The 27,228-nt window shown below is 45.4% G+C and overlaps 1 protein-coding gene across 1 annotated transcript in view; it reads right to left on the reverse strand.

Annotated features, from left to right (window-relative positions):
• Nucleotides 1-27,228, reverse strand: part of DNAH9 (dynein axonemal heavy chain 9) — a 305,997-nt gene that overhangs the window by 163,002 nt on the left and 115,767 nt on the right. The window contains exons 27-31 of the mRNA XM_058676055.1: nucleotides 26,881-27,037; nucleotides 20,059-20,163; nucleotides 12,903-13,060; nucleotides 8,715-8,853; nucleotides 5,877-6,164 (exon numbers count right to left, since the gene is read on the reverse strand). Coding sequence (XP_058532038.1) covers nucleotides 5,877-6,164; nucleotides 8,715-8,853; nucleotides 12,903-13,060; nucleotides 20,059-20,163; nucleotides 26,881-27,037 — 847 coding nt within the window. The remainder of the gene's footprint in view (nucleotides 1-5,876; nucleotides 6,165-8,714; nucleotides 8,854-12,902; nucleotides 13,061-20,058; nucleotides 20,164-26,880; nucleotides 27,038-27,228) is intronic.

Consider the following 27,228-nt stretch of genomic DNA (forward strand, 5'->3'; position numbering starts at 1 on the left):
TGTTTGCTAGGTGAGGACCTTAGTTAGCCACTAGGCTATCTTGCTGGGCCCTTATTCCAGACTTTAAAAGGTGATTATTATTGATGGCCATGTTTTAAAAAATCGTGTGATATAGGTTTTAAAAAAGAAGGCTCGAAGTGTCCAACTGGGCCTGGCATAGTAGTCTAAATCCTAACATTGCATGCACTAGGATCCCATATGGGTGCCAGTTTGTGTCCTGACTGCTCCACTTCCCTTCCAGCTCCCTGCTTGTGGCCTTGGAAAGCAGTCAAGGATGGCCCAAAGCCTTTGGACCCTGCACTCACGTGGGAGACCCAGAAAGAACTTCCTGGCTCCTGGCTTTGGATCGGCTCAGCTCTGGCGATTGTGGCTACCTGGGGACAGGGCCAGTGGATATAAGATCTGTCTCTCTGTTTCTCCTTCTCTTTGCAAATCTATATTTCTAATAAAAACAAAAAGTGTCCAACTAACAAATTTGGAGAAGAACCTTAGCCCTAATTCAACATGAAGGTAGCAAGTTAAGGGTAGTAAGTTAATTTTAGGGTAAGATGATTAGCTTTGGTTGTGGCAAAATGATTTTCTGTACTATTGATTGGTGTTTTGCTTTCATTGCATTGGTGTTTCTTCTTTCGTACCCAAGGCATTGCTGTTGCTATTATTCAGAGCCAGTAGTAGAACTCATTCCTTTTTTCCTCTTAGCCAACTCATTAAGATGTAATCAACACATAAAAAATGGTATGTATTTATGGTGCAGAAACTGATGTTTTGATATATGAATACACTATGAGATGATTAAATCAAAGTTATTAGCATATTCATTATCTCACGTATTTATCGTTTTTGGATGGTATGAGCATTTAATATCTTTTCTCTGAGCAATTTTCATTTTCAAAATTAATTAATTCATTTGAAAGACTGTGGCACACACAAGCACAGAGGCAGACAAAGAGAGAAAAAAACAAAGAGAGAGAAAGAAAGAGAGAGACATACACACAGAGAGACGGAGGGAGGGAGCAAGAAAGGAAGAAAAAGTCTTCTCTGTTCTCTGGTTTACTCCCTGGAGACCCACAACATCTGGGGCTGAGTCAACGAACGCCAGGAAACTGGAACTCAATCTAGGGCTCCCACATGGGTGGCAGGGATGCAAGTACTTGAGCCATTAGCTTCTGTGTCCAGGGTGTGCAATGGTAAGAAGCTGACATTGGAAGCAAAGCTGGATCCTGAACCCAGACACTCGAATATCTTACTGTGCCTCAAATGTCCACCCCTCTTTGGAGTTTTCAAGTATATATTACTGTTAACTGAAGTCTGTATTCCATGCAATAGATTATCAGAAGTTCTCCATTCCAACTGAAACTTTGTGCTACCCTCACAGACAAACCCAGGATAACAGCTGACCAAATGCAGGGGCATATCATGACCCAGTTAAGCTAGTTATATTCATAACCATTACAGTGCCCTAACCTGGAAGTTAAATAAAATACATAAAGACTTTCACCTTACTCTTCATTTTTTTAAAGAGTTATTTATTTTTATTGGAAAGTCAGAGTTACAGAGAGGAGAGACAGAGAAGATCTTCCATCTATTGGTTCACTCCCTAAGAGGACGCAATGGCCAGAGCTGAGCTGATCTGAAGTCAGGAACCAGGAGCTGTTTTTGGGTCTCCCACATGGGTGTGGAGTCCCAAGGCTTTGGGTCATCATCGATTGCTTTCCCAGGCCACAAGTAGGGAACTGCATAGGAAGCGGAGCAGCTGGGATACAAACTGGTGCCTCTATACGATCCCGGCTCTTGTAGGTAGAGGATTAGGCAATTGAGCCATCTTGCCGGGCCCTGGTTGGTTAGGTATTCTATGCTGCTGGTCTTACAGGTGTCTTTCCAGGAGGGAATTGAGTTGAAGCTCTGTAGACTTGGTTTGAATTTGGCCTTTGTTTTTGTCTCTTGAGGGTCAGTGAGTAGGTGGCTGGCCCTCAGGCAAAGGGGCCCATGGAAGAACTGAACAGCTTTATACTGGGGACCAAATTTGCTATAAGTCTTATCCTTTTCCTTCTTGGCCTAGAGCTAAATGTGTGGGTACATATGATCTTGTTACTTGGGAACTGGGCATTGGAAGGAGGCATTAAAAGTATGAGTAGCCAAGTGGCAAAATTAAGGGATAAATGTACTTAATGATGGCTCTTGGCTGCTTTCAGCTCTCTTTCCTCATCACTGCCTTTCTAAGTTGTCATATGCAAGCAGGGGTCTGCTTGGCAAGAGGGAGGCCTCCTGGACAATCTTCCCTGAGCTTTTTCTTAGTATATTCTGGCCAGCGGCCCCGACTACTCAGCTTGAGCTGTAAACTCAATTTCATCCTCCTCCCATCCTTTTAGCAATCAGTACTCTCTCCTTTCTAGTTTCCATACATCCATGAATTAGTTCATTCTTTTTTGTTAAAAAAAAATTAACTTCCATTATCACGTTTTAAGTGATCATGAGGCAGTGTTGAATGAGTTAATTTTTCAGAAGTTTGTGTGGATAGAACACGTGAGAAGTGGGCATGGGGCCTTCTCTGCACTGAGAGCTGTTCATCAGGAGCATTGGTCTTATCGCAGGCGTAGAAAGAGATTACAAGAAGGAAGAGAAGGGGATAGGATAGGGCCCAAGAGAAAAGAATAGAAATTCTCAGTAGGAAGCAAGTGCTAGAAATGGGGAAGGAGAGGCAGATGGCCTTCTATCCACGTTCTCACTCCTTAAATATCAGTATCACTTGGGGCTTGGCCAAGTGGGATCCAGGAGCCAGGAACTCTATCCAGGTCTCAAACATGGGCGGCAGAGGCCCGAGTACCTGGGGTATCATCTAATGCCTTTCTAGGGACATTATCAGGAAGCTGGATTGGAAGAACATATTCTGCATGGGATGTGGATGTCCCAAGCAGTGGCATAATCTGCTGCTCCACAGCCACTTGTCGAGGATTAGGTCTTCTGAAGAGCAACACTACATTTCACATCCGAGGGCCTCTCTATCATGGCTCCATGTCACCTTTTCAAGCTTACTGTGTTGCTCTCACTTTGCCTTGGTACCCGTCACTCCAATAGCCTTTCTTAGCAATGTGGGACTTGTCTGCTGCTGGTGGTACCATCTCTACGCTCCCGCCCTATCTCATATATTTTGCTGACCATTCCCCCTCTTTATAAAACATCATTCTGCCCACTTCTGTCTTTCACAAGTTGGGGAAGGGGATAGGCCAGCTGACAGAATCACCTGCCAAGTCCCAGGTATTGCTGCACTTTCTTTTGTAGAAGGGTGTTCTGGAATGAAAGCCTAATTTTGTTACACTTAGCTTCTGCCAGGGAAGGGATTATGTGTTACAAACCTCTTTGGCATGGAGCAGAAGGAATGTTGCCCATCCCCGCCTCCCCTTCCTCCTCCCACCACCTCCACCAGGCTTGTGAGTTCTTCCATGAAATAGCTTGGTGGAGAAGTAATGGAACTCCCACTTCCTCACATGTGAAGTGCCTCATTTGCATCCGCTGCTACAGATATTGTTGTGGAACCAGATGGAATGCAGGGTATAAACTACTGGTGAATTGTTAAGGGAATGTTCATTTATTTCTTAAAGATATCAGGGAAAAAGAGTTGTGGCACAGGGACTTGGGCTGTGTCTAAGACACCCTACATCCCATATGAGAGTGCCAGTTCAAGTCCCAGCTTCTGAGCTTCAGATCCCATCACCTGCTAACACACGCTGGGGGTGGGTGCAGCAGCAGATGGCTCAGGTGCCGTCAAGATCTGAATGAAGCTCCTAATTATTGCCAGTGGCCTGGTCCAATTGGGGATGTTGCAGCCATTTAGGGACTGAATTGGTGGATGAAACATCTGTCCCCTGTCCCACACCTTTCTTTCAAACAGATGAAAATAAACAGACAACTATTTTTAAAAGATACTATTGACCAGGAAGACACATCTACCCATGTCCCTGAACTTCAGACCTTCCATCCCTTTTCTGTGGTTCCTGTCCTCTACTGCTCCACATACTTACTCATGCACTGGCACCTCTACTGCTACAACACCTACGTATCCTGAAAACACTGCCCACTACAAAGGTGCAGATTAAAAGATTTGCAGAGGGTCCGGTGTGGTAACCTAGTGGCTAACGTCTTATAGAGGGCCTGGCGTGGTAGCCTAATGACTAAAGTCCTTGCCTTGCACATGTTGGGATCTCATATGGGCACTGGTTCTAATCCTGGCGGCCCCGCTTCCCATCCAGTTTCCTGCCTGTAGCCTGGGAAAGCAGTCGTGGATGGCCCAAGGCCTTGGGACCCTGCACCAGCATGGGACACCCAGAAGAGGCTTTGGGCTCCTGGCTTTGGATTGAGTGCAGATCCGGCTGTTGCAGCCCCTTCGGGAGTGAATCAGTGGACGGAAAATCTTCCTCTCTGTCTCTCCTCCTTTCTGTATATCTGACTTTCCAATTAAAAAAGGTAAGAAAAATAAATACACATAAAAAAAGACTTGTAGAAAAGCAGGATTGGGGAACACCATTCAGAATGTATAGCATTTTTATCATAAACTCAAAAATATCGAGTACAAATCCTAATCATGAGCAAAGTAGTAGCGGTCAAGTCCCTGTTTTCACCCTGCCTCCTGGTCAGCCCACCTTCGGCAGGTCCTCAACCTGCAGGCCAAGGCTTCCTTGTTCAGAGAGGGAGATCCCAGGCAGGTTCAGCTCCAAGAAACCCTGAAGGTCTAGTCTTGATGGAGCCTCCCTCATTTGCCCATTGTTTTCACATCACTGAAATTATGGCACAGCCTCCCGCTCTGTGCGTGGAGCTTCCGAGAAGACAGCCAAGCACAGTGCCTCCTCCAGCTACAGCAATTACATTTGTTAGAGTTGCGCTAATGTTCTCGCTTTACCTTTCTTCGCATCTTAGTCTACCGCTGACTGTATCAGTTTCCCTGTGACAGAGGACCACTGGCTGGATACAATATATGTTTACAATCACGTGATTCTGGAGGCCCCTAGCTGACCCCTCCCCTTTCCAGCTTCCAGAGCCTCCCCACCTTCTCTGACTCAGTCCCTTCTTCCGTCTTCAAAACCAATGATGGCTGGACGACTCTCTTTAGTGGCCCACCTCTCCCCAGTTATAAGGAGATTACACGTGATTCACCTGGATAAGTCAGGCTAGTCTCCCTTCTCAAGGTCGGTTAGCTGAGGAGAAGCCTGACTGGTACTTGCATCCTTAAATCACCCTGGCTGTGTGCATCATCACACATGGATTCTAAAGCTTAGGACACATGGACATCTTTTTGGAGAGGGGGAGTTTTGATCCACCCATGATTCTAATGTATTTGAGTGTTCTTAGCTCAAAGAAATGTTGCAGTTCTTGGGTGCTGGCTGTTCCAATGACATTGATCTGATCATGACACATCGTATTCATATGTATATCCATATATATTCAGATATGTAAAATGTGATTTGAGCCCTATAAACATGTGCAGCTAATGAAAAATTTGGAAAGAAACACTTCCTGGAGATCATTTCAAAATCTTTGCACACTCAACGAAATGGCACCTGCACCACCAACACGGCTTCTGCAACTCAGCCCTGCCACCCTGCTCTGTCTGCTTGTGTGAAGGGGTTCACTCCACAGAGCAGGTGGTGTTTGCTTTCATTTCCCTGTGAGGTCACAAGTTCCCAGACAGCAGGGGCTCCTTCACCTTTGGTGTTTCCCACCAAGCATTTCATACCGTGCACCCCTAAGAAAGGGCTGTTGACATGAGTAGCCACCGGGTAGACCCCTTTCTGTGCCTCTAAAGCAGCCCTTTGTTGAGGGCTCAGTCCATGGTTCAAGAACTTAACAAAGAGAGAAATCTAGGGAGGGCCACCCTCAAGTACCTTGAGCACAAAGTTCTCCTCGGCCTGGAGCTTCAGTTCCACCACCGCCTTTCTCACCAAAGCTTCAAACTGCAAGTCTCTCCGGCGCGGGACGTCCAGGGCAGGAAAGAGGTCCCCGATCAGTCCCATGAATACAGGCATGTCGTCTGTCACGATCTTGGGGATGTTGAAGTCACGCAAGGAGCGCATCAGGACTTGGTCCTCAGGCCGGTCAGGGTCCCCTCGCTTCAGGGACCCTGCCACCACCAGCACCGACTTGATGGCCCGGAGGCCCCAGTCATAGTGATCCTGTGGGCAGTCAGTACCAGTTAGATCAAAGCTGCTGGGATGTGCAATGCCACATGCTGGGGGAAGGGACTGCACAGTACAGCTGTGGAGTCAGTGTCAGGTCACTTCCGAAGCCCAGGTGACGTCCATGGGAAAGGGCTGCTGACTTAGAGGGTCAGGGTCCCAGAATTCCAGTCCCTGGTCTGCAAGTTACTTTTCCGACTATGGTGAGAACAGGTCAGACACAGACACACAAGGGACTGGGTGCCCAGAGGATGAAACAAAACCATTTGCAGATGTCTCTGGCTGCACCTGTACATTTTTGGGGGGGGGTGGAGAGTTGTCAGGGAGAGTGCTCTATGAGCTCTTAGAGATGCTATAGGTACAGGCTGTTTCTTACACACTCAAACCTGCAGGGCTTCAAGCTATGGGAAAGCTGTGTCTTTTTTCCAAGTTTCTGAAAGAAGGTTTTATCAGAAGTGGAGCTCACTGACACTGGTCACAAGTAGAGGTCAGGAGAGAGTGGATCTCACTGCTAGCTTCCGTTTTTGCAACGGCACAATTGTTGGGGTGGCAGGGGAGAGCGGAGTTTGTGATTCAGGGCATCCACTTTAAACTGACGCATGCTTAGGCCAGCTCTGTACTTGCTTTGCAGCAGCTTACTTAACAAGAGCTGTGATAAATGCTGCAGAGGAAACGTTTAGTGTACCAGTGGGGTCAAAGGACATGGTGGCCACACTGGGCTGTGGACATTTAAATGTGGACATTTAAAAATCTTTGTTAATTGAAAGCCAGTTACAGAGATGGAGGGGAGAGAGACACATACAGAGAGAAAGAGAGAGAGAGAGAGAGACTTCCACTTTGTGGTTCAAATGGCTAGAGCTGGGCCAAGGCAAAACCAGGAGCTCAGAGCTTCACTCAGGTCTCTCACATGTATGCTAGGCATACACTTGGGTCATCTTCCACTGCTTTCCTAGGTACACTGGCAGGGAGCTGGTATGAAGTGGGGTACCTGGGACTTGATCCCATACACATATGGATAGCTGGCACTACAGATGGCAGCTTAGTCCTCCATGCTACAGTGCTGGCCCTTGGTGTGAGCATTTTGCACCATGATTGAGCTGCCAGGTTAGGAGGTCCATGTTCTATAAGAGAGTGTCTGGGGGCCCGGAGGCGTGGCCCGGCGGCATGGCCTAGCGGCTAAAAGTCCTTGCCTTGAACGCACTGGGATCCCATATGGGCGCCGGTTCTAATCCCGGCAGCTCCGCTTCCCATCCAGCTCCCTGCTTGTGGCCTGGGGAAGCAGTCGAAGATGGCCCAAAGCGTTGGGACCCTGCACCTGTGTGGGAGACCCGGAAGAGGTTCCAGGTTCCCGGCTTCAGATTGGCGCGCACCGGCCCGTTGCGGCTCACTTGGGGAGTGAATCATCGGATGGAAGACCTTCCTCTCTGTCTCTTCTCCTCTCTGTATATCTGACTGTAATAAAATGAATAAATCTTTAAAAAAAAAAAAAAAGAGTGTGTCTGGGTGTGACTCCGGGGCACACCTAGGAGGCAGTGGGTCATATTTCAAGTAGTTGCGTCCCTTTCACCCATGTGGTAGACCTCTATTGGGTTCCTAGCTCTTGCCTTTGGCCTAGCACAGCCTGGCCATTGTGTGGGCAATTTGGGAGTGAATCAGCAGATGGGAATACACAGTGATCAAATTCAGAAAACCCCAAAGGGAAAGTGAAACTCCTTGGGGGTAGCCCATGCTGCCTTTGCCATGAAGACATCCTCTGTCCCAGGTCATGTTCTCACTAAGGTTTTATTACTCATGAGTATATCTGCCTTTAGGCAAAAGCCACACCTAAGGTGATCAGAAGTATGAGCAATGAGATCTAAGGAGTAAGCTACTCTCTTCCCAACCCTCTCCCCAGCTCATGTCCCTTGGAGGAGAATTATTCCTTCCAGGAACTTTTGTTGACTACTGCAATGCTTCTCATGGGATAAGGATGTCTGTCAGATGTTGCTAAGTAGTCTATTTGGAATAGAGATCTGTGGCTAGACAATTCTGAAACATGTTGAGTTGAGGAACAAAATTGGGGTTGGTCATTTGGCTCAGAGGTCAGATATTACTTGGAACACCTGCAACGTTTGTTGCAGACCCCCAGAGTGCCTTGGGGTCAAGTCTTGGCTCCATTTCTGATTTCAGCTTCCTACAAAGATGTGCTCTGAGGGAAGACAGCTGATGAATCCAGTGCTTGGATCCCTGCCACTCATGTGGGAGAGCTGGATTGAGTTCCAGGCTCTTGGCTCAACTGTTGTGACCATCTGGGGGAGTGATCAAATGGATGGAAGATCTTTTTTTTTCCATTTCAGATAACTAAAATAAAAACCAATGAAACTTTTCAAAAATGAACATGAGTCATTACTGTAGAAGTTCTTAGAGCTTTCAATATGCCCATGGGCATAACCGATTTCTATGAGAAAATTCAAATAGGTTCCCATAGATACCTACTGGCCCCACATCCCTGCAAATCTGAGGCTGGTACATAGTATCTGGTCACCTGGCCTTCCTTATAGATCTTACCTGTTTGGAGAGAAGCTCTTTGCACAACTTGTAGAGAGTGATGAACTTTCTAGCTAACACCCGGGCTTCAATGAATCCTTCTGCTACCAGCATGATTTCACAAATCAACTCGAAGTCTGGAATAACCATTGCACAGGGCCTGTGAAAAGGCAGACAAAGCCTGAGATAGTGTCCCAGCCACAGAGTTGGTGGGGGAGGGATTTTAAGACAGGAGGCCCTGGCTGAAATCACAAGAAAGCATCTGAGCCTGCAAAAATGAATGGAAGACACTTGGCAAATTATTTCACCTAAGAATTTTAATGTAATGAGGGGTTTACGAAAATAAAGGAGGTGAATTCTCTCACCCAAAGTGATCTTAGCAGATAGAGGCAGAGTTGGGGCTGTGACTCAGGTCTTGTAACTTGAGTCCAGCATACCTCAAATAAGGTATGGATTATTAAAGCAAATGGTGAAGTATAGATTGAGGGCGAAGACTGAAGAACTGAATGCTGAACATGAACTGAGTCTCCCTGGTCTTCATCCTCAGATGTGTGTCTCCTCCAAACTTAGACTCCACAGGCCGCTTCTGTACTGACCTGTGCACACATGCAAGTTTCTCTTGCTAAGGTCTAAAGCAGGTAGCAATTAAACCCACCTTGATGCAAAATACAGAAGTGAAGTTCTGTCTCTAAACAATGATTTACTATAATTTTCTCCCCTTTGGCATTAGAAACACTGGACTATAAAATTAGGCATTTTGAAATCAATTTGTTAGGCATGCAACAGTAACTGAAGGTTGTTACATTTCTTTAATTACATTTTCCCTATGTCCATAGAAAATTTTCAAATCATTTCATTCAATTATACCATTTGTTTGGAATATTTTACTTTGCATTCAAAGGAACAGCCAAAACATATTCTTAAAGTTATTTTTCACCCTGAACCTAAAATTACATATGCATCTATACAGCATACTGCATATGTCCATGAAACACAATATTATAAAAAGAGAACTACATAATGCCATGGGAAAACCTTAATGAATGGAAACAGGATACTAACTAATGTGGAGTCATGTTGTGATTTTGAAAACAAAAGCTCTCAGGACACAGCACAGGAAGGGAAAATGCAAAGTGGTGATACAGATTCTCTCTGGGTGACAGGAGTGGAGTGGGTGAGGCAGAGGTTCTGGGTTCAAACTTCAGTTCTGCCATTTACAAGGGGGAAAAAATAACAGCATCTCCTTTGTAGCGTCTTGGTGAGGGATTCAATGTAAAAGTAGAAATTTGTATTTATTGTTTAAAAAAGCAAAACAGCTTTCCAGAGCCTGGTACAGTAGCCTAGCGACTAAAGTCCTCACCTTGAACACGCTGGAATCCCATATGGGTGCCAGTTCGAATCCTGGCAGTTCCACTTCCCTTCCAGCTCCCTTCTTCTGGCCTTGGGAAACAATCGAGGATGGCCCAAAGCCTTGGGACCTTGCACCCGCATGGGAGACCCAGAAGAGGCTTCGGGCTCCTGACTTTGTGTCGGCTCAGCTCAGGCTGCTGTGGTCACTTGGGGAGTGAATCATTGGACGGAAGTTCTTCCTCTCTGTCTCTCATCCTCTCTGTATATCTGTTTTTCCAATAATAATAGATAAGATGTTAAAAAGACAGTTTTCCGGTTTTCTTCCAACTTCTGACTATGGATCCATTATGGGCTGCTAGGAACTGCGTGTTTCCCTCCTGCCACCTACATTTGGCTTCAGATGTTGAAATCCTAATCCCCGAGGTGATGGTGTCTGGAAGTGGTATTTTGGGGGGATGATTAATGTGAAGGTGGAGGTCTCAGGATTGGGATTTGTGCCCTCAAAGGAAGAGTCCAGAGTGAGCTGTTCCTTCCGCTACGTGAAAGCAGAGTGGCAAGTCATCCAGCTGTGACTAGAAGAGACCTCCTCCTTGGTCTTGGACTTACAGCCATCATAAGCTGGGGAAATAAAGCTACATTGTTTGTTCAGTCACTCAACCTGTAGCAGTTCATTATAGCAGCTGGAAGAGACAAAAAAATATTCCATGGGAGTTTAAAAAAAACAGCACATGAAAGGAATAATTCTGCTTTTATCTTTTGTCACATAGAGTTTTTTTGTTAAATATGTTATAAGCAAACAGCAAACAATGCAACCGTTTGTGGCCCCAGTTCTGCTCTCAGTTAATGACGGTGTCACGCATATCACTCCTAAAAACACAGTAACTGCCATGAGTGGAGACGTTTTATTGTGAAGGGCTGGGGTGGACTGGGGTGGGCATTTGGCAGGACACCTGCATCCCACCTTGGAACCTCTGGGTTTGCATCTTGGCTCTGTTTGATCCCTGGTTCTTGTTCATGCAGACCAATGAAAGCAGCGGAGATGACTCAAGTGTGTGCATGTCTTGGCCACCCACATGAGATTGCTGGTTGAGCTTCCAGTTCCTGACTCAAGTCCTGGCCCAGGTCTTGGCCTTGCAGGCTTTTGGGAAGTGAACCAGCAGAGGGAAGACCTGTCTTTCTCTTTCAAATAATATGAACTAATCAACTTTTAATAGTGTGAAGGACTAGGCTTCTGAAAACTCAGGGAGGTATTGGCAGCCTCCGCAACACAGAGAGCACTTGGTGTGTCAGTCCTCAAATGAGATCACCAGCTTTGTCGAAAGCTCCTCACGGTTTCCTTTGCTCTCGTGGGTAGTAGCTCAGTAAGCAGAAAATCGGGAACCATGGAGCATCCTTTTAGTCTTCCCTTGGTTGGGTACCACTGCACTTTTCTGAAAATAGAATGCAGACTCCAGCTCCTGCTAGAAAATGCACTTGTGTTTTATCAAAATAAAGAAGAGTTAAAAACATAGCAATATTCACGGGTGACGAGGGTGAAATAAAAGAGGTGTTCTAACGCATTGCTACTAGGAGTGTAATTTGGTACTACTCTTTTTAGAAAGCAATTTGGCAATGTGTATCAAGAGCCTTAAAAATGTTCTTACCCGTTAACTCAGTAATTCTGCTTCTGGGAAGCTAGCCAAATAAAATAATCATGCATACAGAAAAAAGATTTATATACAAAGATGTACATTATAGCATTATGCATAAATTTATTCTAAATGTTAGAAACGGTCTTAATATTTATTTGTGGGGACTAGTTAATTACATCGTGGACCATGTACTTGATAGAAAAATATGCAGCCATGAAATAAGATTTGTTAAGAATATCTAATAGAAAATATTTAGGATAGTATGTTGATGGACTATAAAGTGAAAAACAAAGCAAGACATAACTGTGTACAGACGACAAATATATGGGTTTTAACTATGCATATAAACAATGAAACATGAGCAAGGAATCATTTTACTCATAATGGCATGACAGGTGGTTTTCAAAAATCTCTTTTTAGGGATGGCATTGTGGCATAGCTGCTAATGCCGCTGCCTAATAGACTAGCATCTCATATGGGTACTGGTTTGTGTCCTGGCTATTCTACTTCCGGTTCAGCTCCCTTCTAATAGCCTGAGAAAGCAGTGCTAGATGGCACAAGTGCTTGGGACCCTGCCACCCATGTAGGAGGCCTGAATAAAGCTCTTGGCTCCTGGCTTTGGCCAGGCCCAGCTCTAGCTGTTGTGGCTATCCTGGAGTAAACCAGCTCTCAGAGATCTCTCTCAGTCTTTCTCCCTCTCTGTGTAACTTTGACTATTCAAAAGAAAGAAAGCAAGAGAGAGAGAGAGAGAAAGGATCTTTTTTTTTTTTTTTTTTAAGATTTATTATTATTGGAAAGCTGGATATACAGAGAGGAGGAGAGACAGAGAGGAAGATCTTCCATCCGATGATTCACTCCCCAAGTGAGCCGCAACGGGTCGGTGTGTGCCAATCCGATGCCGGGAACCAGGAACCTCTTCCGGGTCTCCCATGCAGGTGCAGGGTCCCAATGCATTGGGCCGTCCTCGACTGCCTTCCCAGGCCACAAGCAGGGAGCTGGACGGGAAGCGGAGCTGCCGGGATTAGAACCGGCGCCCATATGGGATCCTGGGGCGTTCAAGGTGAGGGCTTAAGCCGCTAGGCCATGCCACCGGGCCCGAGAGAAAGGATCTTAACCAAAAGTCTCATGTAAATTCTCACAATTTTGTCTAATATGTATGTCACATAAACAGCAGAAGAAACTTCCCTTGGGGAACCCTGGTGTGGGGCAGAGCTCATCCAATGCTCACCTGAAGAGCGCCTTGAGGTTCTCAGGCAGCTCCGTGCGGCCCGCATAGCCTGGGTTCATGGTGATGAAGATGCCCACGGATGGATCCAGGCTAATCTCTTCCCCGAGGAAGTTGAACCGCTGCTTCTTGTCTCTAATTGCATCTTGGATGCTTTTGACCTGGTGAAGCAATCAAGGGGAAAGAATTCTGCTATATTCCTGTGGTCAGGCCACACAGGAAGCTGGGAACCCGACTACACTCAGCCTAGGCAACAGTTCTGTGGCCCCTTTGCTGAAGGAGAGGCATGGCCATACCCTGGGCTGCTGCTGATGGGCACTGGGTGAGTGTCAGAAGGAAATCTAGCTCTTCACTTCCCTATATGAGACCCTGGGGCTGTGAGGATGGCAGACAACAATAAAACAGGTGTTTCACTTCCTCAGAAAGGAGATTCCCTCTGCAGCCATCGCTTAGCATGCATTAGTGCGGACCACAAGTGAGGCACCCCTTTGAGCACTCCGTCTGAACTTATCTCTACCTCACCATGCCCCTTAATCTCATTACCCACCCCTCCACCCCGGACCCATTTCTGTATGAGAACACAGCATGGCAAGATATGGCAGCTTTACTCTGTCACATAGCTACCAGTGGGGTGTGAATCCAGTCCAGTGGATTCCAGAGCCCACGCACCTAGCCAGCCATACAATAGTGAGAGTGCCCAAACCTATTTTCTGGGCTTGTCTTAAGGCTGAAAGGCAGCTGGGTCTGTAAAAAGCTCAGTGCACAGAAAGCGCTAGAAGCTAGCAACACACATGAGAACTGCTGATGTCAACTTCACTCTCCGTTGTTGAGTGGTAGTCCCGGTCTTGGTTTAGACCCTTGCAAGCTACAACCCTAACCACATCTTCCAGAATGCAGTCTGATTACAGTGTCAGGGCAAAGGATGGCCCCTTTATGTATACAGTCTCTGAGCCATGGTGAAGAGCAGCAAAATCCATCATGGCCATGATGGGACAGATTGAGACCCCTCAAAGGGTTGCAAGTGCCGTTCTAAGCAGACTTGGCTTTTTCTAAAATGCTGACTGAAGACAAGCTGAAACTGGTTCTGGCTCAATTTATGTTCTGGTGCACATGAAATGACAGAAGTGAAAAGCAGCCACTCAGTTTTCATACCCAGTACTTTAGAGACACGTGCTGAAAATGACCTACGATAGGAAGAGAAAGAAGAAAGACCAACACTCAGACTTGTTCAGTCAGGCTCCAGAGCGTCTCTGGGAGTTCCTGGTCTCCCAGGTGCCTCAGCAGCAAAGCCTGAGAGTTAGGACCAGGCATATATGAGTCACCTACAGCACAGCCAAAACCAGATGAATTACTTGGAGACAGGGCTTCAGGAATGTGTGTGTGTGTGTGTGTGTGTGTGTGTGTGTGTGTGTGTGTGAAAGAGAGAGAGAGAGAGAGAGAGAGAGAGAGACTGACAGACACAGCTGCAGTATCCTCCACTGAGCAAGGCTGTCTCTAGTGCTTGGAAGGGGAGTTTGCCAGGGTGCGTGACAGTTTTACCATTAGGATTCAGCGCCCTTCTCAAAGCGAAGCTCTAATGACTGAACACATCTGAGCTCAGAGCAATTAGTGTGAGACTGAAACGTCTCTTCTATGTGCAGAATATCAATGTCCTCCTGGCAGAAGCCCTCTCCAGCACCCACCCGGCATGCTGGCCAAACCCATTGAGTGCTGCTGGTCCTGGGCCAGTGGGGACCCAGCTCTGCTGTGTGTCCCCTCAGCGTCTTGATGCTGTACCACTGATCAAGGCTGCTTCTCTTCTTTGCCCCCAGCCCTCTGGTATATAAAATATTCAGCGCACTAGCCTTGTTAGGGTGCAGGGGAGTGGGGAAGCACATTTCATTAGCATTTCCAAGTTTCTCTGCTACCATTGTATGAAGGCCAAGGCAACAGCCAGGGATCTACTCCCTTCCTCCCCCTCCACCCTGCCCTGCCTCTGCTGTTTCTCTTACTCAGCATTCTCTCTTGCAACACCTCATGCTCAGCAAGAATTTATCACACGCTCTCAGAATAAAGGCATCTGCGCTTTTGTGTAAAATTCTGTAGAGGGTCCCTAGATGGGGAGTGTTGTACAGACTGGAGGTTGTAGTTGATATCTGAGCATGGGTATGCGTGGGTGTTTCTGCTGGCCTGGCATGTACAGGGCAGGAGACATTTGGCTGCTGGGATTTCTGCATGGTTTTAGCAGCAAAATGGGGTCTTGGAAGAATTTGTTCGATTGTATCAGCAATCAGGGTTGGAGAGCATTGATGATGTTCTGGGTCTGGAAAAGTCCAGAGGTGCTTTAGTTGGCAGCAGTGGAGAAGCAGGTGGATTGGGAAAGTGTGGATTAAACAAGAGCCCAGGCAAGTGCAGTTGCGCATGGGGGTAGGCCAGAATGACTGACAGCTAAGCCTGACAGGTATACCTCAACCACTGGAGCATTATTTCTCTGCTAATATTCATTTGTTAAAGATATTTTCAAGGCAGACATGCAGCCACTTGGCCAGTGGGACAGCCTGAGTTTAAAACCAGGCAATCTGGGACCACAACATGTGCCATGCCGATCACATTCCAGCAAGTTCCCATCAGAAAATGTATGTTTTCTTAGCATTTTTCTTTGCTCTGAAAAGAATCATGCTACAATTTAGAGATAAAGGAGTTCAGTGCTTTGGTGTTTGTACTTAACTGCAGCTTGCAAAGCCAGCATAATACAGTGCTGGTTCAAGTTCCAGCCACTCCACTTCTGAGCCAACACCGCGCTGATGCACCTCGAAAACAGTGTACGATGACCCAAGTGCTTGGATTCCTGCCACCCAGGTGGGAGATGTGAATACCATTCCTCATGCCTGATTTCACCTGGACTAGTCCAAGCCATTGAAGCTATTTGGAGAATGAACCAGTGGATGGAGGATCTCTTTCTCTCCCCCTGTCTCTATCATTCTAGACTTACAACTAAATAAATCTTCTTTAAAAATTACATTTGATTTTATGACACAGTTTCACAGGCTCTGGGATTCCCCCAACCCCTTCTATGCCCTTCCCCCATGGTGGTTTCCTCCACCTTATTGCAGGTGGCTCTCCCACAAGGGATGGAAGAAGCCCAAATCCTTCCTCGCAGGAGCCAATGTCATCAGAACAACAGCCAGGAACCCTGAGTGGTCCGCAGAAACAGAACAGTAAACTTCCTTCGGGAATTGGGAAAGGAACTTTCTCTGGTCCTTACCTAGTTCCAACTTTGGATCCCTACCCTCTCTTGCAATGACCACCAGGGTCGCAGCGGAGCAACCCCCACCCCCCGCCAAAAGTTAAATTAGATAGACAGAGAACAACAAGGAAAGCTGAGTACCATACAGGAAATGGTTAGCCTGGACTCACATATACCTTACTAGGTAGGACACAAAGATAAGTTACTCTTCACTAAGATATTGAAGATTTCTCTGCACACCCCTCCTAAAACTGTTCTGCACCTCAACTGTTGACAAATGACTTGTTAGAGTTATAAGCCAGCATGGACTATCCCAAAATCCACCAAGTTCAGTAAAAATTATGCTTCAACACTACAAACTACTAAATACAAAAATGAAAATAGACACGAGACAGCTGAATAGTACCCTATAGCCATTTTAAGGTGTATAGCAGCTAGTTGTGTATACTAAAATTGAAATGTCAATGAAGTAATCACAGGATGTGGTTAAGAACTTGCATTTTCTAATCATATTGGTCACTCAGTACCAAGTCAATTAACTCCATAAGGTTGTAAACTGTTGTTGACGTTATGTTGTGGGTTTTAATGGGTCGGGGCGATATTCTGCCAGCTCTGCCTTCAGACCAGAGATGGTCTCCCCAAGAAACTGTTGAATTTATCTGGACCATAAGATGCTGGACTCCATGCAAAGTACATGCTTGCAATGAAAGAATTATGATTGGATTTGAACTGCAACTAAATAAATCTTTAAAAGAGCAATTTAGAGATACTATTTCCACACAGAAGATGTTTTTGGTGTGAAAGAGTGCAAAGTTATGTAAAAACCAGGGTTTTCAGCTGGGGGCAGTTTGCATGCCTCCCCACCCCCCACTCAATAGGATACCTGGAAGTGTATGGAGGCACTTTTGTTTAGTTCAGGGAGGTTTCTGTAGGCATGCAGTAGGAGCTAAGGACGCTGCTCAACATCCTACAAGGTACAGGAGAGCTTGATCTGTGCCCCAAGTTCCACTGATGCTCAAAATAAAACACCTTACCCCAAAGCAGTGGTTCTCAGAGTAGGATTACCATCAGCTGGAAACTGATATCTGCAAATTCTTATTTCCTCATGGACTGACTCAGCCAAAAATTCTACAGATGTGAGTCCCACAAGCTATACTTTCAGCCCTCCAGAAGATTCCAGTGCATGCTAAAGTCCGAGAAACAAGATGGTCTAGTCCATTCTTAGATTGCTGCTCATGCCTGGGTGATCTGATTCGTGGAGAATTCAGGCTCCTTCAGATGAGCCTGAGTTCTCCACGTCTGTCTGTTCCACCTGGCCTGGGGTCTTGTCCCTGGAGCCCACACATGAACCAGGACTCCATGAACTTTGGAGTCCTGGAATATAAAAACAATCTGTATAATCCTAGCTACACTTTGAATATGGTGTGTCCCTTCTAATAAGCAGTGTTGAAATCTGGCGTGTGGCAGTGTTGGGAGAAGAGTAGTCAGGTTGCTAAGAGGGATACATGCTTTTCTTCAGGACTGAGTAAATGAATCTGAGAGTAAGTGGTTGCTCTTCCGGGACTGGCCTAGTTAGAGCTGTCTTCTAAATTGAGGCTGCCCTGTGTTGTCTCCTATGTACGTCCTTGGCCTTCCACTTCCCTTCATTGGTATCAGGCAGCCTGAGACCTGTATCAGGTGCGGCCACCTGATTTTGAACTTCCCAGGCTCCAGAAGAGTGAGACAATATAAACCTCTGTTGTTCCTAAACCGCCCAGTGTTGGTTCTTGTGTGATTGCAACAGCAAATGAACTAAGGCAGTCCTTGGGAATAGTTTCCTGATTTGACAGTCTCCCTCTGGGCTCTGGGATGTAGATGTGGAATGCTTTTACTCAATGCCAATACGCAGCTCCTAATGGAACCAGTCTTTTGGAGTAGACTGTACTTTTCTGCTCTCCCGATCCTCTCCCACAATCGTGGTGTACAGCTCTGCAACAGCACAGGCACTGACTGTGCTGTGTGAGGGACCCCCTGGGAACTTGTGACAGTGGAGGTTCTGTTTGGGCAGATCATCGGTACAAAGCCGTGCACTTGTCTCACCCTCGGGGCTGGGTTTCCTGCTGGAGAATAGGATCCTTTCCCTCCTAGGCTGGGAGCTGGTGAGCACAGCTGGTGCTGTCCCTGTGTCTTCCCATTCAGGAGATGGCCACACATCTGGCTCACTCAGTGAAATGCTGAAGTCAGGCTTTGTCTGCCAGATCATGCTCTGGGGAGCTCCTGGGTCAGCCCTGCACTGAGTGAGTTGTCTTCACCCTCCCCCATCCCTGAGTTTTTTATTTTTTTCCCTCTACTCCCCTCTAATTTGCCTTTTCTGTTCCAGGGACATAGCTCAGTCTGTGTTCCCTCCCTTCTCCCTCCCCCTGGCCAGGATCTTTCTCTTTCCAAGCCTTTTCCTCCCCACCAGGGGACATGTGCTACTACGCTACTGCCTGGCTCACTGCATGCTTCCTTCTGCAATGGCAGATTGGAGTTCAGGAAGTGCAGCCCACTCACCACTTCTTCAATCTTTTTTTTTTCAATTCTGTGTTTTTTTACATAGACCTTAAGTTCTTCCATAGAGAGTGTTGTATGAGAAGCTCCCTTGGCTCTAAAACCGGGGCATTCGTGCAGTGCTTGCAGTGCTTGGACCCTTTCAATGGTGTCCTTGCTAACTGTTCTACTTTTTGCACTTCCTGCCTTAGTCCAGCTCCCTGGACACCTGGCCAGACAGTATGGAAGGGCACAAGAGGGTAGAAGTGCAGGATGGCACAAACAGCAAATCTAAGATTTACAAGAGTAGCAAAGAGATTCTGAAAAAAAAAAAAAAGGAGTGATGGTAACCTATACAGTTTAAAAATAGCAGAGATAATTTTGCTTGGAATTGCCACACTCAGTTTCATTTTTCTCCTCCCTGAGTAGAATTGAAATTCTGCTTGACCAGTCTGACATGGATGTGAAAACAGCCAGTAACAAAGACTCTGAAGCACCATGGCTTTTGTAGAAGTTCCTGGGGAGAGGAGCGCAGACAGCAGAGAGTGAGCGGAGAGGAAAGGGGAGGGTGAAGGAGGAGAACTGTCGGCAGCTGGTGCGGCTTCTGAACCAATATGCCAGCCTGGATTACCATGTGAATAATTAAGTGCAATTTTCTCCTTGGATGGGCGTATGATTTTAAATGTTACCAGCTCAGATTCCGCTGCGGCTGTTGTCAGACCACTTTCTTGAGAATGTCTCCTGTGGGTGTCTTCCCAGACTAGAGTGTGACAGCACTAGGGAATTCCAGGTTGAATTTACTTAATTCCAGAAACAAAAGAGAACAAATTGATCTTGCAGAACCTGTTACTGACCTCAGGCAAAGCAGTTTCAAAAATAGGGAAAATGCTGTGTCTATTTAATACACAGTAGGGCCAATGGTTCTTGGGCATTGCCTTGTTGATCAGTGAGTGACCTGCTGATTTTCGTGACACAGTGAATGGCTGGTAGTGATTTGCCCAAAGATGCCAACAGGAAATGAAAAAGCTGAGATCTTAGTTCCAGTTCAGAGGCACAGCTTGTGAGCCTTCCAAGAAGCTGAACTCTGTTGACTTGCATGGTCCTTTCTTACACTTACACATACCAAGGAGAATAGGGATTCTTGACCTCCCTTTCACAGAGAGGAAACAGCCTCATAGCCCTATAGTAGATGGATCTGCTTGGGTGGGTAACAGCAAGAGACCCTTTCTGGAGGGGGGGGCTCCCTTGGGCCTGATTTTGGAAGATGGAGAAAGGGGCATGAGAGAGAAAGGGAAGTAGATACTGAGGAGAAGTTGGAAACAGGGGGTTGTAGACTTTCAACAATGCTTAGTATGAAGACTATGAGATAACACCCCTCCCCCAATTTGTGCCACTCCTCACCTGCACCCACCCCCACCACCATACCTGTACAGCCACCACTGACAAGACTTCCACAGAGATTCGATTGAACTCATCAAAACAGCCCCATGCACCAGTCTGAGCCAGGCCTTTGTAGATGTTGCCACAGGACTGCAGAGAAAAGCAGAGATTAAATTACCAACAGCGCTGGGCCTACCGATACATGTCTAAGTCATTTTACAACCTGTTTGTTGTAGGTACTCCCAGCCCCTAAAGGCTACTGGTCAGAAATGTGTATTAAATTTTCAAGAACCATGAAATGTCTGATGGTGATGGGAGCCAACCTAAGTCGTGGGATCAAAAGAATGTTTTCAAGACACTTGGACGGAAACTCCTTTAAAATGTCACCAGGGCTGTGTTATTGTTGATTCTGAAGCTTTCAGAATCCCAGGCAATGAATAAAAGATGCTTTTTCTTACACCCTACTGATGAAAAAAAAAAGCCTTCCACTCTGCCTTTGGTATGAGTTGATGGAAAAGTTATGTCTTGTATCTTTAAATCCAAGCCTAGATACGGGCACTATGATGTACTAGGTTAAGCTGTGACTTGGGATGCTTGTATCCCATATCACATCCCATACCCCAGTGCTCAGGATCAAATCCTTCTTCCACTCCCTATTCAGCTTCCTGCTCAGGCATCTTTTGGCAGGCCTTGGGTGATGATTCAGGTACTCATGCCCTACGTGGGAGCCTCAGAGAGAGTTCCTGGATCCCGCCTTTAGCCTAGACCAGCCCTGCAGGCCTGAACAAGCAGAAGGAAGGATTCTCTCTCTCTCTCTCTTTTTCAGTTGTTTCCTTTCTCTGTGTCACTCAGTTATCAAATAAATACCTAAGCAGCTAAAGAAAAAAGTAACTTGGAAACAAATAAGTTGGAAACGGAGAGAAACAATATCTACACAAAATGGACTACAGGTAAATCCTTGCAAATGAGGGCAAAGAAATAATTTTGAAGGAAAGAACATTTTCCTCAGACTAAAATGCATTCTGGGCAATCAGTATGAACTAGTAAACCATGGAGCAAAGCAAAACACCAATAGTGGAGAAATTCTGTCCATGTATTCAGTAGGTATTATTACTTCTTTCCTTAAAGCGTTTATTTGAGAGACACACATCAAAGCAGAGTAAGATCTTTCAGTGGCTGATTCACTTCTCAAATGCCTGCAATGGTTAATTCTGCACTAGGCCAAACCCAGGAATCCGGAACTGAGCCCCTCTAAGAACCTCTGGTTAGACTGTGGCAATAGGTATGCCACTAAAACCAGAACATGGCAACATGAGCAGCGGCTCCCATGAATAATATCAACTACAAATGTGACGAAGTCCAGAGAGGAATAGGTCCAAGTGTTCTAGAGGGATCAATTTTGCAAAGAAGTGAATATCTGCAGTCATTTCCAAGAATTATTCTGTGGAATTTCAGATTGGAGAGATGTTCCTTAAAGGGGGAGGGATTTCCAAAGCCAAGCAGGTTCAGTAAATACTACATTCTTTTATTTTCCATTTTTTTTTTTTTACGAAGGGGTTCATTTATTGATTTGATAGACAGAGTTGCAGGGGGTAGAGAGACAGAGAGCACTTCCATCCTCGGCTTCACTTCCCAGATGGCTGCAACATTCAGTGATGGGCCAAACCAGAGCCAGGCCAAATCCAAGAGCCCGGGGCTTCGTTTGGATCTCCCACATGGATGCAGGGGCCCAAGCACTTGGTTTCATCTTCTGATTCTTTCCAGGCACGTTAGCAAGGTGTTGGATTGGAAATACAGCAGCTGGGAATCAAACTGGCAACCCTACAGGATGCAAGGCGGATGGTGGCTTCACTCACAGTGTCACAGCAAGTGCCAAAACCTATACTTCATAACTCATTTTCACCAAGTTATCATTTATATCAGAATTTGAATGCCTTGAGAATCCTGCAGCAAAAATCCAAACCAAATCAAAACAAAAAACAATTTAATTGTGCTACATGGATAGGATTTCTCCACCTGAGACAGTCCTTGGTTTTGTTAGAGTACACTCCTGCAACTCTTGGCATAAGTGGAAAGAATGTGAGGAAATAGACAATCTAAGATGCAGTTGTCTTTCAAATGGTATGATTTACAATACACATAAGAAATGCTGAGTTTATAGAGTAAGAGTTTCCAGGCTCAGCAAAGTAGCCTAATGGTTAAAGTCCTCACCTTGCACACACCGGGATCCAATGTGGGCACTAGTTCATGTCACGGTCACCCCACTTCCCTTCCATTCTTCTGCTTGTGGCCTGGAAAAGCCGTCGAGTACGGCCCAAAGTCTTGGGACACTGCATCCTTATGGGAGATCCGGAAGAGGTTCCTGGCTCCTTGTTTCAGATTGACTCTGATTGGCCCTTTGGGCCCACTTGGGGAATGAATTAGCAGACGGGAGATCTTCTTTGTGCTCTCTGTCTCTCCTTCTCTGTGTATATCTGACTTTCCAATAAAAAATAAAAATTTTAAAAGAATAAGAGTTTCCATGCAGGCAAAATTCTAAGGAAAAATTTTTCCAGGAGGAGGGGTGGATTGTAGGAAAAAGATGAGCAAATAATTCATCTGAAGACAAAGATGCCATTTTGGGTGAAAATTAAATTACAAGAGAAGGTATTTGTTCTAAGGAGCTTTAAATTATTTTGAGAAATATTTGGAGATTTTAATCAGAGACTATGTAGTAACATTTTGGAAGAATCAGTCTAATATCCATATAGGTCGGTTGAGCGTGGGATAGACTTTAAAGAGAAGGGGAAACACAAACTACATCTTTTATCAAACTCATGGAGTTAATCAACTTCTCTATTCCTTAATCAAGCATTTATTGAGTGTGTATTCTGTGCCAGGGATCATTCCACCTCAGGAAAAATTCGTAGTTGTGAACAACAAAGACCCTGCTCTCAAAGGGTTTGCATTTTTGTGTAATACACAGTCAGTGAACAAAGAGGAGAAAGAAAATGATTAGATTAGCACAGAGTGTTAAAATGAGGATGTTGTGTCAACTTCAGATAGAGTATGCACCGAGATTAAGATGCAAATTCCAGGCACTGGTCTTGGGTGTTGTAAAAATATCTATTTTATTCCTAAAATGTCTCTTTTTCTCATCATTTGATTATATGACCATCATCTACCATCTATCACTTATCTATTAATCTCTATTACATATCTATACCTATATCATCTATGATTCTACATCAATTATCTATCTATCTATCTATCTATCTATCTATCTATCTATCTATCATCCATCCATCCACCAATCTGTCTCTATCGTTTATTTTCCTGTACTTATAAATGATCAAAAGTACTAAGTAGAAATTCATAGACTAAAATTCATGATTAATCGATTAATACTGGATTTGAAGGCTATTAAAGCTGTGGACCCCTTCATGTAACATGACCCCCCCCAAAAAAAAATGTGGAGTTTCTGTGGTGGATGTTTATTATCCCAAGGGCCTGGAGCAGAACTTCTGGACTCTATGTCACCTCTGTCATTTACCCCAACACACAGCTGGGTGAAGAACAGACATGGGAGGGCCCGGCGCAGTAGCTTAGAGGCTAAAGTCCTTGCCTTGCTTGCACCAGGATCCCACATGGGCACCATTTCATATCCCAGCTGCTCCACTTCCCTCCTAGCTTCCTGCTTGTGGTCTGTGAAAGCAGTAGAGAATGGTCCAAAGCCTTGGGACCCTGCACCAGTGTGGGTGACCTGGAAGAAGCTCCTGGCTTTGAACATGGGGAGTGAATGAGCAGAAGGAAGATCCTTCTCTCTGTTTCTCCTTCTCTCTGTAAATCTGACTTTCCAATAAAAATACATAAATCTTAAAAACAACAACAACATGGGAGTCATTAGCATACACACAAACCAGGAGATTATAAAAGAGGATCGGCTAATGCAAGCAAGGTGTTGAGGGATCAGAGAGTTAGCAAGGGGAAGAGTGGGCGTATGATGTGTCAGAAACTGGGGCAATGTGTGGTCCCAGGGAGAAGTGTAACTTCTGCAGTATGGATGCCACGGAGAGCTTCAGAAATAACCTCAGACATTGCTGGTTCAAGAGTATCTGGTGTTTCTGCCATAGCCTCTCCAAATTGAGGTCAAGAGGGAAACTACTGCAGCTACAATATAAAGAACAGCTCAGGATGAAAATTGCAACCATGCCCAGAGACTATGACGAGTACTGTGGGTTTTCCAGTGAGTGTTAATGGAGTAAAGTGGAAACTTCCCACTGTCTCTGTGTCTTCACAGTGTCTCCTTTACTGTCCCCCTTCACCTCTTTCATCTTTTTTTTCCATACAGCTCTCGTCTGTGTGATATGTATGACCTATCACCAGTCTATCGTCTATCTACACTACTGCCCTGAATCCATCTACGCATCTGTATCACACAGCTATCCTCTATTTATTATGTGTGATCCCTCCATCTCCCTAGTTACCGATGTCTGGTGTCCTCTCATGATGTTCCAGAGATGCTGAGCAAAGGCAAGACTCAGTAAGTTAGCTCAACGCTGGAGAACTGTGTGATGAAAAGACAGCACTGGACAGCTGGCTGCCACAGAGCAGGGATGGTCTGCAAACAGTTGAGTGTGACTGTGTGGTTACAAGGGATGTGTGCTGCCCGAGATCATTTTCTTTCTGGCATGTTCTGTTATGACTGTGCCCCACTGAGGTTTCTCTAATGACCCAAAGCTGCACTCACAGTTCAGACGGTCTCTTCTCCCTGTGTCCTCTTTAAGGCACTGGTGAGCTGATTTTTTTTTTCAGTGATTATTTCTGAGAGGATTTTAAAGCAAGCAGTTTTAGTGACCATTAGCCATAGAGCCAAGTCATCTCTTTCTGTTTGCTACACAAGGTATGACTTTCCACCATCATTCACATCTAAATCTAAGTGTATCTTGCAGCATGTGCCCCTTGGGAGAATACACTTATTGCAGCAAGGCTGTTGGTGCCCAACTACGGAATAGAAGCTTAAAGTAATCACTAAAGCTGAGTTTGTTCACCTAAGGAGCAAAATTCCTTTTTCTTCCAGGCTTGCTTAAAAAAAAAAATGGATTAGCTCCACGTATTCATCAATAAAAGAAGCTGCGTCAAAATTTAGAGGGATGCAGACCACCCCCTAGGGAGGGCAATTGTTTTGGCTCTGGCTCCTAATTTTGTTTGCTTGCAATGAGAAAATGTGGTGCGACAGCAATCTCCACTCTGCACAGCACAGTTAGATACTAGAGAAATTGTTAATGCCATAGATCATTTGAAGAGTTCTATAACTCCTTAACTGCAAGTGTAATCTTGCAATCTCAAAATTGCTTCTGTATTAGTTTTTACAGTCAATAATCACATGATAATATATAAATATTTAATCTATTGAATGCAACTGTTTTCTTTTTTTTTGACTCTAAATTTATTTACATGTCCTCCTGCTTGCAAAAGACTCTGAAGATAGTTTACAAAAATATACAAAACATAGTAAAAAAAAGGTAATGAGTTAGTGAGACAAACTATTATTGCATTTTTCAAAAGAAGAAGTCCAGGTGTGAAAAGGATATCTCTTGTGTGGACCTTTTGTTTTTCTGATTTTTTATGTGACTCAATTTATAACGCATTCATTTTTAAAAATTTATGAGTGCCTGACTGAATGAACAATATTAGTTTCACATTTGTCTTCTGTGGGCATCTCTTGCTATGAGTAAGAGTTAACTCTGTTTACAGAAGTCACATCTGCCTTTGTGGAATATTCTGTCCCTACTAGATGTTTTGGAGAATGGTCACTTTTTTCTTTTAAAGATTCATTTACTTGTATTGGAAAGTTAGATTTACAGAGTGAAGGAGAGACAGAGAGAAAGATCTTCTGTTCGCTGGTTTACACCCCAAGTGAACAGCCAGTCTAAGCTAACCTGAAGCTAGGAACCAGGAGCTTCCTCCAGGCCTCCCACATGGGTGCAGGGTCCTAAGGCTTTAGGCCATCCTCTACTGCTTTTCCAGGCCACAGACAGGGAACTGGATGGGAAGTAGAGCAGCCGGGATACGAACCATTGCCCATGTGGGATCCTGGTGCATGCAAGGCGAAGACTTCAGCCACTAGGCTACCACATCAGCCCAGAATTGTCATTTTTACAAAAAGATTTATGTTATCTATTTGAAAGGCAGAGAGAGAGAGAGAGAGAGAGAGAGAGAGAGAGAGAGAGAGAATGTTCCATCTGTTGGTTCACTTCACAAATGTCTGCCAAGGCCAGGGTTGGTCCAGGAACTTAGAACTACATCTAGGTCTCTCACATTGGTTGCAGGGGCGTAAGCGCTTGGGTCATCTTCCACTGCTTGGCAGCTGCATGAGCAGCGAGCTACAGTGTAAGAGCAGTGTTGACTTGAACCAGTGCTCTAGTATGGGATGTCAGGAATGCGGGAGGCAGAGGATAACCACTTATACAGAAGAGCCCCAACATAGCTTTTAGATGAAGACAAACATCTTTGTAGACTTAAGAAACTTTCTGTGCTTTGAGGGTAAGTGGAGAATTTATGACTTGGCATGTTCAATATTTTTTTTTACTTGACAGAGGATGAAAGGAAGATGAAAAAGGCAAAGTTACCCACTTGTGCTCACAAAGCTCATTGTGGGAATCCTAATCCATGGGACGGCCCCTCTTTCTCACATCAGAGTTTTACAGGGAGACCAACAAGTTTCATGGGCCAAAAGTGCTAAATGTGCCATGAAGGAGCAAGCAGATAACTTGTCTTGGCTGTGAGAGCCGGGGAGCTTGCTGGTAAGACAGTGAGTAAACCTCATGCCTGGTTTGGGCTGCCACTCCTTTTTTTACTCCCTCCCAAAGCTGGGTCAACCTGTACCTTGTAGTCCATCTGTTCTGAGCAGTTAAAGACGTAGACCATGATGCCCAGTGCTCGTCCTAGGTCCTTGGTGGTCTCGGTCTTGCCTGTGCCTGCCGGTCCTGCTGGAGCCCCACTCATGGTCAGGTGCAGAGACTGGGTGAGGGTTATGTAGCACCTGTCAAACACAGGAGAGTCATGGTCAGTTTTAGCATCACAGGAGACCCTGCTGGATTCCAGGGAGAGAGCACCAGGAATTCAAGACCAGATGCGGTCTGACAGAGCTTCTGCAAGGGAAGGCTCTGAGTTCCCCCTCCTCACTTTCTAAAGGGCACTCTCATCTTGACAGACTTCCCCCAAGGCATCCAT

This window comes from Ochotona princeps, chromosome 17, assembly GCF_030435755.1.
Source record: "Ochotona princeps isolate mOchPri1 chromosome 17, mOchPri1.hap1, whole genome shotgun sequence".
NCBI lineage: Eukaryota > Metazoa > Chordata > Mammalia > Lagomorpha > Ochotonidae > Ochotona > Ochotona princeps.